Source organism: Alnus glutinosa, chromosome 6 (genome assembly GCF_958979055.1).
Source record: "Alnus glutinosa chromosome 6, dhAlnGlut1.1, whole genome shotgun sequence".
In the NCBI taxonomy this organism is placed as follows: Eukaryota; Viridiplantae; Streptophyta; class Magnoliopsida; order Fagales; family Betulaceae; genus Alnus; species Alnus glutinosa.
The window spans coordinates 29,720,378-29,732,128 of record NC_084891.1 but is presented as its reverse complement, the minus strand read 5'-3'; the positions used below and the strand labels follow the sequence as shown (position 1 = coordinate 29,732,128).

At 39.5% G+C, this 11,751-nt stretch overlaps 2 protein-coding genes across 2 annotated transcripts; one reads left to right on the top strand and one right to left on the bottom strand.

Annotated features, from left to right (window-relative positions):
* Nucleotides 1-229: 229 nt before the first annotated feature.
* Nucleotides 230-4,566, bottom strand: LOC133870649 (disease resistance RPP8-like protein 3). Its single transcript, XM_062307813.1, has 2 exons — nucleotides 572-4,566; nucleotides 230-418 (listed from the first exon to the last, which is right to left on the bottom strand). The coding sequence occupies exon 1, from the start codon at nucleotides 4,465-4,467 to the stop codon at nucleotides 577-579; it is 3,891 nt and encodes a 1,296-aa protein (XP_062163797.1). The 5' UTR covers nucleotides 4,468-4,566; the 3' UTR covers nucleotides 230-418; nucleotides 572-576.
* Nucleotides 4,567-7,998: 3,432 nt separating this feature from the next.
* On the top strand, nucleotides 7,999-10,588 carry LOC133870652 (uncharacterized). Its single transcript, XM_062307816.1, has 3 exons — nucleotides 7,999-8,120; nucleotides 8,193-9,419; nucleotides 9,474-10,588. Exons 1-3 carry the CDS (start codon nucleotides 8,108-8,110, stop codon nucleotides 10,565-10,567), a joined length of 2,334 nt encoding a protein of 777 aa, XP_062163800.1. The 5' UTR covers nucleotides 7,999-8,107; the 3' UTR covers nucleotides 10,568-10,588.
* The last annotated feature ends 1,163 nt before the right edge of the window (nucleotides 10,589-11,751 follow it).

The window sequence follows — 11,751 nt, the reverse complement described above, 5'->3', positions numbered from 1 at the left end:
AAGTGACAGTCCGGAAAACTTTTAATATTGTAGGTCATTGTGAATGCCATCTTTATTTTTCAAGGAAAACTGTTTGGGAGCTATGTTGGAAATTGTTTTTTGTTTTATGCTTTGAAATGTTTTTAAAAATAGGGGGGCTATATTTGAAAAGGTATTGTATGTGAAGTCACTTCAAAACTCGATTGGATAACGATTTTGATATAGATAAGTCTGGTACAAGAACATGAAATAAAGCGAACAATCGCGCAATGTTTCTAACATGACATAGAGTAGCTCTCTTAACAAATAACCACGAAAACACAGCAGCAGCAGCAACAAGAACAAGAACAGAAAACAATTAGCAAAGGGTGTTCGATTGGGTGGCAGCTCCTTGACTCAGTTTGTCTTCCTAGTTTTTAGCGCAAAGCCACACTATCTCCTGAAATCAAGTAGATGGGTGACTGACCAAACAAGCGCCAAATTGGTAGCGCATGTAAAAGCTTCTCAAGTGAAGATTAACTATTTAAAAGATACGGAGATTAATATGACAAAAGCGGAGCAATTGCTAGTAAAGGAGGCAATGGACTGAAACCTGCTTCACACCGGAGACTTTCTGGTGGTGATTATTTTTTTCTTGTGCTCGTCGGCTTGAACATTTTCTGCAAATCCCTCGGGCATGTCCGTTAAAACTATTTCCTGAATGTTGCTCAGATTTAGCAACTTGTGTGGAAGCTCCTTTAGATTGTGACAGGATCGGATTTCTAATTCTCTGAGATTCTGCATTGCTCCTTCCTCCACTATCCATTTCTCTAATCCCTTCAGCATCCAGAGCTTCAGCACGCGAAGTGCAGTGAATCCTTCACGACGGCACTCCATTTCCTCGCCAGTGTAGGAATCGGCCAATAGCCTAAGGACAGAAAGACTTGGCAGCTGCGCTAGGATTGGCATGGGATCTTTTGCCAGCTTTGAGACTGATAAAGTAAGAACTCCAAGCCTCGGAGGGAATTCGTACCTATCATGAAGCTCCGGTAAGTTTCCAAGTAAATACAGGTGGGTGAGATTCTCAAGGCTTGACAGAGGCTTTAATTCCAGCTTTGAAGGTCGACCACTTGCGTTCTTGGATCTTAATCTCAGAGATTGAAGACTTGCCAGTCTTGCAATCCACTCATTTAGTTCTTGAGCGGAGTCCAAATGATATGTCAGACCCAGTTTCCTGAGATTGATTAACCCATTCAAACCATTCTTCACTGGACTTCTCTTGTCCACAAATAATCCCCATAACGTCTGGAGCTGAGTAAGAGAACGGTGATGCTTTTGTACAGACATGTCAAGGCGTATTTCATTCAGACAGAGATGCCGGAGGTGTTTCATCTTCCAAATAGATTTGGGTAGAGAGCTGATATAGGTGTGCTTCACATCCAAGGTCTCGAGGTAGGGCAGCTTACCAACAGAGCGGGGAAGAGTATCCAAGAAGGTCCATCTGAGACCCAAGTACCTTAAGTGATACAGTTTCCCAAGATTCTCGGGCAATTTGGGTTTGTATACACCCTCTAGATCAAGCACCCTGAGAAATCCAAATCCTCGACGATCAATGACTTCGTTGAGAAAGTTCCCTATTTCCTTGGCGGGCATGTCGTTCGTTTGAATGTTGAAAGACAAGTAAGACCGCAAATGTTGACCATATGATCGTTTGAATGCCTGGTCACCATGCTCAGCAACCCGGCGAAAACCAAGCTTCGGTGATGCACCCGTTTCATCATCTAAAATAGTTCGGTGGGTGTGGAGAAGGCCAATAGCTTCTGCTTTTGACAAGAAGATATCGTGCAGGGCACCAGGCATAAGGCAAGTTTTGCGACTCCCATCTTTTCTGTGTGTTTTTATTTGAATCATGTTCCGGTTTACCAGTTCATCCAGATAGCTTTCCACCATATCCTCTGGAGTCATCGCCGGTGACTGCTTTACAAACCCTTCTGCAAGCCATAAACGCAATAACCTTCTCACAGGAATTTTCTTTTCTTTTGGGAATAGCCCAAAATAAAGCAAGCAAGGCCTCAAGTGGAAGGGCAGATCATAGTAACTCAAGGCCAAAATTTTTGAAAACTTTACTTCATTTCCCTCAAGCTGCCAACTTGGGTGATCAAGAACTTTCGACCATTCTTGATAGCTTGCACTTTTGGTCGACAGAAAACCTCCAAGCACCACGATTGCCAGAGGCAAGCCCTTGCATCTATTTATAATTTTTTCTTTGAGCTCCACTATTTCCACATAAGAGAACTCAACATTATCTGGTAAGCGCACCTTTTTCATGAACAAATTCCACGCATCCTCATCTTTAAGCGGCTTGAGGCGATAAGGGCCATAAGGCCGTGGATCTGCAATCTTAGCGACGTCTTCGTTGCTAGTAGTCAACAGCACCCTGCAACCATTACTTTCTTTTGGCAAGGCGTCACGCAAGTTTTTCAGTCCATCTCGTGTCTGTACATCATCCAACACCACCAGGTACCGTTTGCTCTGCAAATTCTCACGGAGCTTCTTTGCCAATTCTGATTGAGTAGATTCCTTATCAACCGTTGAATTGTCATCAGTCTGCTCCAGAATGCTCCGGAAGATATCTGTAAGGTTATTAGAGGCAGAAACCCATGCGCGGCAATTAAAATGATCTTTAATCTCATTACTGTTATATATTTCCCTTGCAAGGGTAGTCTTGCCAGAGCCAACCTCGCCTACAATTGGGATGACGTCCAGATTATGTCGATAGGAAGTGTTAGTTAGCCTGCTCACCAGCCTTCTGTTGTGCTCCTTGAAGCCAATGACGTCTGATTCTTCATCCACAGAATAGCTAGAACTGGCTTGCTGATTCTGTGTTGGCCCTCCATCTTGAAAGCTTGAAAATGCATCTGTTTCATGATCCAACGTATTTCCGTGGATGTGGAAAAGGCCAGTATCTTTTACCTTTGACAAGATGAAATCGTGTAGCTCGCCACGCAGACGGCATCTTTCGGTACCCCCATCTTTTCTCCGTGTTGTTATTTGAATCATCTCTCGGTTTATAAGTTCTCTCAGATATCTTTCCCCCATATCCTCTGGAGCCCTTTCAGATGACTGCTTTACAAACCCTTCTGCAAGCCATAAATATCTTCGTAAGGTTCTCACTGGAATTTCGTGTCCTTTTGGGTGATGCCCAAAATAAAACAGGCAAGGCCTCAAGTGGAGGGGCAGATCGTCGTAACTTAAGGCCAAGATTTTTGAGAACTGGACTTCATTTCCCTTAAGCTGCCAACTTGGGTGCTCAAGAACTTTCAACCATTCTTCATAGCTCGCAAGTTTGGTCGACAGAAAACCTCCAAGTACCACGATTGCCAGAGGTAAGCCCTTGCATGTTCTTATGATTTTTCTTTTGAGCTTGACTATTTTGGAACCAGAGAACTGAACATGATCTGGTAAGCGTACCTTTTTCAGGAACAAATCCCATGCGTCCTCATCTTTTAGTGGCTTGAGCTGATAAGGCAATCGCATTGGATCTGCAATCCTAGCGACGCCTTCTTTGCTAGTTGTCAACATCACCCTGCTACAATTAGTTTCTTTTGGCAACGCGTCACGCAGGTTTTTCAGAGCGTCTCGTGTCTGCACATCATCCAACACCACCAGGTACCGTTTCTTCTCCAAATTCTCACGGAGCTTCTTTACCAATTTTTCTCGGGTAGATTCCTTATCAACCGTTGAATTGTCGATCTGCTCCAGTATGCTCCGGAAGACATCTGTAAGGTTATTAGAGGCAGAAACCCATGCGCAGCAATTAAAATGACCTTCAATCTCACTACTGTCATATATTTGCCTTGCAAGGGTAGTCTTGCCAGAGCCAACCTCGCCTAAAATTGAGATGACGTCCAGACGTCGGTAGAAAGTGTCAGTTAGCCTGCTCATCAGCTTTCTTTTATCCTCCCTGAAGCCAATGATGTCTGATTCTTCATCCACAGAATAGCTAGAACTGGCTTCCTGATTCTGTGTTGTCCCTTCATCTTGATAGCTTGATGGGCCGCCCACAGTTGAATATTCCTCAATCCTGGGGGGCTGATCACCATGGTATGATTCCTGAACTCTCTGCTTCCAGATATGGCCAAGCTCCCCGATCTTTTTCTTGACCTTCTTCATCTCATTACGAAGGTCTGTACCAGCCTTCAACTTCTTGTGAATGAAAAAGCACCTCCTTGTGAAGCGTATACTCCTTATATGCATTCTCCAGAGCACAAATGTTTCAATGGCATCCTCCACCTTGTAAACAACAGCAAGAAATTCTTTCACCCACTTCTTAACTTCATCGTCGCGTTCTTTTTTATCTTCCGCATCTATTAACAAGTTTTGCATCTGTCTTAGCCGTATTCTGATCAGCTCTACCTCATCAGTCTCCTTGTTGAAGATGGTTGATTCTTGTATGAGCAGGTCTGTGAGTTTCCGTATGACCACAGAGACAACTGCCTCAACATCCATTGATTGTTGTATCCTGCCTCTGCTTTTCTTCTCCTCTTTCTCCTTACCCCAACCAAACCAGGAAATGGTGCTTCGTTTGTTTGACCACCAGTTGTTGATGAGTAGAGCCTGGCTCTTTAATCGGGGCTAGAGCAACCAATGCCTTGACCAATTCGAGCTCGCAAAGGTACAATTTTTTTTTTTATTTTTTTTATTTTTAAATTTTTTTCCTATGTATCCCCCTCCCCTCTGATGTTCTGATAATTCAGCTTGAGATTGATGTCCTGTAGTTGTACCGAATGCCCATGCTGGTGCCCATTCTTAATATATACCTAACCCGCAACTCTTTCTTAACTCACAACACGCATTCAGATTCATAGCTATAGAAACAAACTAATACGATCAAAATTGACTCAACTACAAAGAATATTTCAATTTGTGCTTTGAAAAATGTGTTTAGAATAGTTTAATTATGTACATATCTACTAGTACCATACAGGATCTCTCGTATGTCATCAATTAAGGCCACATGAATGGGTCAATTAAATTTAAGGTAAGCAAGTGGCAACAGTTTTTGTCTATTTTGTCCCTTAATTTTCTTTACGTTGAATCTCCAAGCATATCGGACAATTGACGTTTCTCAATTTTCACACTCCTGCAAGATGTTAGTATATGCCTAAATTCTATTTCCAAGAAACAACCCAACTTATAAAACGAAATTTCAGTTATAACCTTTGATATTTGTGGAACTTCTTTTTCTTGTCACGAGCACTGTCTTCTTGCCGACGGAGACATTTTATGGTTAAAAATTTTATTTTTTTGAGTTTAATAATTTACATAATATCGCGTCTTTTAAAATTTTGATAATATTCATAACGTAACATTATTAGATGCTCTGAAATAAAATCTTAACATAGAAAATGAGATTTCCTTGGTCTTTATTTATTATTTTTATTATTTTTTTTGAAGTAGGTCTTTTTTTTTTTTTTTTTTTTGAACACTGAATCACTTCTTATTAATAAAAGATGGCTAAATAACAGTCTAGAGACCAAAAAATCTCTATGAGATTCAACAAAAACAAAACTAGGCATTTCCTCAACCTAACAATTAGATAAACATTTTGAGGAAGCCTCTTTAGCTAAAACATGGGCAACATCATTAGCTTCTCTACAACAATGAATCCAAGACCAAGAAGAAAACTCAGAAGCTTTCTGTCTAATTGTCTCCACATAATGCCCAATTCGAAAAAAAAAGAAAGAGAACCTGGATCACAAATTCCTTTAATCACTTGCAAAGAATCACATTTACTTACAATTTTAGAGAATCCCATTTCCATACAAAAATCTATAGCAAGAAGGGCAACCATTGCTTCTGCCAACAAAAGACCCGCTTGTACCTTACATGCACAACATTTAGCACCCACAACCAAGCCTTCATCATTCCTTATAACACACCTCAAACCAACAATACCATCTCTCAAATTTAAAGAGACATCCCAATTAACCTTCACAAACCCTACATCAGGAATTTTCCAAAATTTACTTATGTTTAAATTATCAACAACAAGAGTTCTTACTAATTGTTCCTTCATGTTAAACATTTGAAAATCCTCAATATACTTAGAAGCTTCTGTGAACACCATCAAAGGAGAAGAAAATTGCTCCTTAAAAACCGTTTTGTTCCTTCTCAGCCAAATGCTACGAAAAACAGTCACCATTAAACTCAAAAATTCATCATTCAATCTATTAAAACAAAAATGAAACAAGCTCCACTATACCTGTAAACATTGAATGACATTTCTGAAACATAATAGGGCCACAATCCCAAACATCTTGAGTACTAGGGCAATTCCATAAAGCATGGATGATAGACTCCTCCTGAATTTTGCAACAAGGACATAGATCATCCTCCATCACTCCTTTCCTCAATAAATTCTGCTTAGTTGGAAGTAAGTTTTGACAAGCTCTTCAAAGAAATATTTTTGAAGAATTAGGAGCCTTAATAGCCCAAAGTTTTTTCCAGAACTCCTCTCTACTAGAACTGGTGGAACATTCCCCCTTTTTTTACTTCTCATCAAATCCAACCCCAAATGATAGGCACTTCTAACAAAAAACATTCCATTAGATGTACCATTCCAAATAACTTTATTCGGAAGCAAGGAAGGGCATAAAGGGATGCTTTTAATTATCTTTGCCTCATAGGCAGAAAAAGAACTATCAATAAGAGAGCAATTCCATCTCAAAATAGAGACATCAATAAGATCCGACACTTTAGCATCACAATGAAGACTAGACTCAGGAGAAAAACTCAAGGAACCAATATTAGGCAGCCATTTATCTCCCCAGATTTTAATTGAAGGCCTATCTCCAATTCTCCATATGATTCCATGAGAAATAAGCTCTTTTACTACCATGAAACTCCTCCAAATAAAAGAGGGTCTTTTGCCTAAATCTGATTTCAAAAAAGAAGAATTAGGATAATATTTGGCTTTAATAATATGAGAAATCAAAGAGTATGGATTCTGAATTAATCTACAACACTGCTTTGCTAAGAGAGCTTTATTAAACATAATCAAGTCTCTAAAACGAAGCCCCTCAGCAGTTTTCAATCTTCCCATTTTTGACCAACTCATCCAATGAATTTTAGAATCATTATTTAAATACCCCCACCAAAAGGCTTGCATTAGCCTATTTAATTCTTTACAAAGACCGATAGGAAGAAAGAAAACACTTGTAAAATAAGTAGGAATGGCCTGCACAACAGCTTTTAAAAGAATTTTTTTACCCGCCAAAGTTAATAATTCGGTCTTCTAATTATTTAGCTTCCGAATAACCCTCTCTTTAATTTCTTTAAAAGCATAATACCGGTTTTTACCCACCAAAATAGGTGGGTTTATTATAACTTCTATATAATAATCGCAGTGACTGGGTAAAAAAACATATGCTTTCTTTTTCTCCCCATGCATTCCCTCTGATATGTATCACTGTAGTACTGCTTGAGATTGATGCTTCCCTAGTTGTTCGGTTTCTTAGTCTTTCTTTACGACATGGCAGATGGGTTTATTATAGCTATTATATAATAATCTCAGTTAGTTGCAGTAATCAAATCCCAAGTTGAAACATGTGACATTTCGGAAACTTAATCCAATTGTAACTTAAAACTAATTATTTTTTTTTTGGAGTGATATTGTATTTGTAGCTAGCGGTCCTCGTTATAAATCGTATCATAGCAACCCTCTAGGAAAATAGAATATTAAAAGACAATAAAATAAAAAACAATAAATAAGAAATGAGAATACTGACTAATGCAGATGGTTTTATTCAAAGTAGATGGCCAGATGGGACAACTAGTAAAGCTTTCTTGAAGCAAACATAAATTTAACACGCATTGACATTTATAATTATATAACTACAATTGACCGACAATAAAGGCAATTTAACACATCTGCGAGTACCGTATCGGATTTTTAGATGGTTATTAAGGCCAAATTAAATTTCTAAGCAGAAACTAGCAAGTCTTTTTCTTTTTCTTATTTCCCTTTTCGGTCAACGACAAAGCAATTCCCGTTTCAAAGTTCACGCTCTTGGGTCTATTTCTTACTCCATGCGAGAGTTTTATTACCGGGCAATGCAATTTAGAGATCAAAGAAGCTGAACTGAGGATGCTACTTACAGGTAAGTAACCTGCAACTAATGTTATACAGTCTTCTTGCCGAAGTGTTGTAATTGTGATCTTCTTGCTTTCAGTTTTGAGCGGTTGGCTTTACGTGGAGAAGAGGAGGCTCAGCCAGGTGTTCCCGGAAGGGGTGCGGAAACTATGGGACGATTGGGAGCTACGAATACTGGTGCTCATCAGCCTCTGCTTGCAAATATTACTGATTATGATGGGCAACCGCAGAAAGTACAATCCAAGAGCTTTGCTCAGATTGTGTATTTGGTCAGCCTACCTAATGGCAGACTCGGTGGCGACTCTTGCGCTTGGTGTCCTCTCAAATAAACTAGGAAATTCCTGCACCTGTGCTGCATCGTTAGCAACCAATACCAACGATGATGAGCTCATGGCATTTTGGGCACCATTTCTGCTGTTACACCTCGGCGGCCCAGACACAATTACTGCTTATGCTATAGCAGACAATGAGTTGTGGATAAGGCACTTGCTTGGACTAGGTGTCCAGACGGGCGTGGCATTGTATGTCACTATCACGGCCTGGAGTGGAACTCCGCTCTCCTTCCTCACCATTCCCATGCTTTTTGCTGGGTTAGTGAAGTATGGAGAAAGGTCATTGGCCTTGAGGTCTGCAAATCGTGAGCAGTTTCTTGATTCCTTGCTCAATCCTCCCGACGCTGGCCCTAATTATGCAAAGTTCATGGAGGAATTCGCTTTGAAAAAGGTAGAGGGGTTTACTGTGTTGGCTATTGAGGTAATTGAGGTTGCTGAGCAGCCCGTTGCTGAGCAGCCCATTGCTGGCAGTGGCGAGAGCAACAGTGCCGCCAATGCAAGGAAATTGTTGCCTGCTGCGGACAGCTTCTTCCAGAATTTCAAGCGGCTCTTTGTAGATCTTATTCTTAGCTTCCAGGACCGAGATAGGAGCCAGTCTTACTTCCAGAATTCCACTTGGAAAAATGCTTTTACGCTAGTTGAAATCGAACTTGGATTCGGGTATGATACTTTCTATACCAAGGCACCTATAATATACACTATATGGGGATGTATTTGCCGCTTCATCACTTCCTCTTTCACCATTGTAGTTTTTGTGTTCTTCCTGATTGTTGAGAAGCACAATCACCGGCAGATTGATCTCATCATTACTTACATATTGCTGGTTGGAGCTATTCTTCTAGAAGTCTATGCTGTCATTTTGCTACTATTCTCCGACAGGACAAAGCTATGGTTGAGTAAGCATAAACTCAAGTTTCCTGGAAATCTTCGTTGTTTTCAACCCATGGTCTCTAGAATAACCTCTTGCTTTCAACCTATCATTTCTTGTTTTAAGCCATTGTTTTCTAGAATAATCTCTTGCTTTCAACCTATCATTTCTTGTTTTAAGCCATTGTTTTCTAGAATAATCTCTTGCTTCCAACCTACCGTTTCTCGATTGATCTCTTATTTTCGACCGATTACTTCTCTAGTAAGCTTTTGTTTTCGCATTATTTGTAGACTGGTCTCTTCTTTTCTACCGTCTAAGGAACAGAGGTGGTCAAATTCCTTGGCTCAATACAATTTGCTAAGCTTTTCCCTTAAGGATAAGCCCGTCCCTCTTCTAGATGATAAACCCGACCTTTTTCAAAAGATTGTGAAACGTTCACCTATTTATGACACATTTGAGAATCGCTGGTATAAAAGCCATTGCAAAATCTCGGACGATTTGAAAAGGTTGATCTTCGAGCACTTCCAGAAGAAATCAAAGGTCAAGAAAGAAAAAACAGAGTATGGCAAATATATCGCGTCTTTATGTAGTGCCAGAGGCGGTCTTGTTTTTAAAGAAGAAAAGTATGAATGTTCCTCCTCATTCGATTGGAGCACTGAGGTAGAATTCGACCAAAGCATTCTTATCTGGCACATTGCTACTGATCTCTGCTATCACTCAGATGGTGGTAAAAACATTGCTGCCCAAAATCCGACATGTCAAGGGAGCAAGAACCTTTCGGACTACATGTTGTATCTTTTAGTCATGTGTCCTTTCTTGTTGCCAATTGGTATTGGGAGGATGAGGTTTCGAGACACTTGTAAGGAGGCCCAGGAATTTTGCAAGGAAAAAGGCTTATCATCGAAAGAGAAGGAAGTCCTTCAAAACATGTTGCTCCAAGTGAGTACTGAAGTTGAACCAACAAAGGTGAAAGGGGACAGGAGCAAATCCGTGCTATTCGATGGGTGTATGCTTGCAAATCAATTGCAGAAGAAAATGGTGGAGAAAGAGAAGAAGTGGGAGTTTGTTTGTAACGTGTGGATTGAGATCCTGGGTTACGCTGCTAGTCACTGCAGAGGATATTATCATGCTCAGCAGCTTGCCAAAGGCGGGGAGCTCCTCACTCACGTCTGGCTTCTTATGGCGCATCTCGGCATTACCGAACAATTTCAAATCAACCGAGGCCATGCCAGAGCCAAGTTGGCTGTGTACTGATGATTATGTTTTTCTTTTTTATGTTTTGTAATAAAGTTGTTCTTTCTGTTTACTATTTCGATCATAAATTTTTGAGCTTTACACCTTCCAGCAACGGGCACAAAAGTAGTCAGTCAGTTTATTTGTAGTGCTTGGATTTACAGAAGCTTTTCGTACCGGAAAATTCATCCAAATTTCAAATTCAACTGTATTTGTTTTGGGGTTAAATTTATAATTGATACACACGGTATACTTCTTTATTAAGAAGTACCCGAATTTCAAAAAAGTAATAACATTAATACCTGTACTTTACAAATTTATCATTTTGATACCTTCTTCTATCTACAGTCTAAAACTTTATCGAAAATTTTGCTGTGTATAAAAGTTACGTAAGACCAATAAAATGTTATGTGTATAAAATGTTGTCGGGTCGTGTTTTGGTCAAAACGAGTTAAACGTGTTGCTTTTGAATCTAAACAAATCAAATGAGTCGACCTATTTGTGACTCGTTGATTATTAAATAGGTCAAATGAATTATATCATGTCATTGGCAGGTCCTCTTTAAATTGATCCTTAATGGATTGACCTAAATCCGACCTACCAACCCGAATTAGGGTTGCTAATATGAATTTGATTTTTTTGTGTTGCTAATTGACGTTTCAACGGTTAGCTTGTTATCTTCATGGTTTTCTATCGGATATTCTGCTCGTTAAAGATTATTTTCATACTCCAATTACAAGTTGCAGTGTCCTTTTGCGAAATAAATCAAACTTGTTGAATATTGGAGTTGGACACAGCAACGCAGGCTTCAATTTGTAGTGATTCCCAGATCTAATTCACATTGTACCAACAACGTTAGACATTTGTTAATTCTGGTTTAAGTTCACAAGTAATTTTTAAATGTCCATCTTAAACAATTCTAACTTGACTACATGTGTGAATACAGCAATTGACAATTTCTCTTTGGGGGGTTGTTACATCATATCTTAATATCTTTAATGCACGTTTTCATTAAAATCAAATTATTTATGGGATAGAGCTTATAAGCAGTTTTATTGTCTTAATGGAATAAGTTTTGGGTTGCTTGCTCGTCTGTTTGGACATGTGAGCTTGAGGAGTAATTCTATTCATCATTCTCCCAAAGCTTATGTGGCGTGATTCTTTAACTAAAAATTATCTCTATGTACTAAATGTTATGAGGAACC

Bases quoted from the DNA above. Each gene is read 5' to 3' on its own strand.
- LOC133870652 (XM_062307816.1), top strand. The intron at 9,420-9,473 runs CTATCATTTCTT...CTTGCTTTCAAC, and splicing joins AATAACCTCTTGCTTTCAAC to CTATCATTTCTTGTTTTAAG.
- LOC133870649 (XM_062307813.1), bottom strand. From the start codon at position 4,467: ATGGATGTTGAGGCAGTTGTCTCTGTGGTCATACGGAAACTCACAGAC.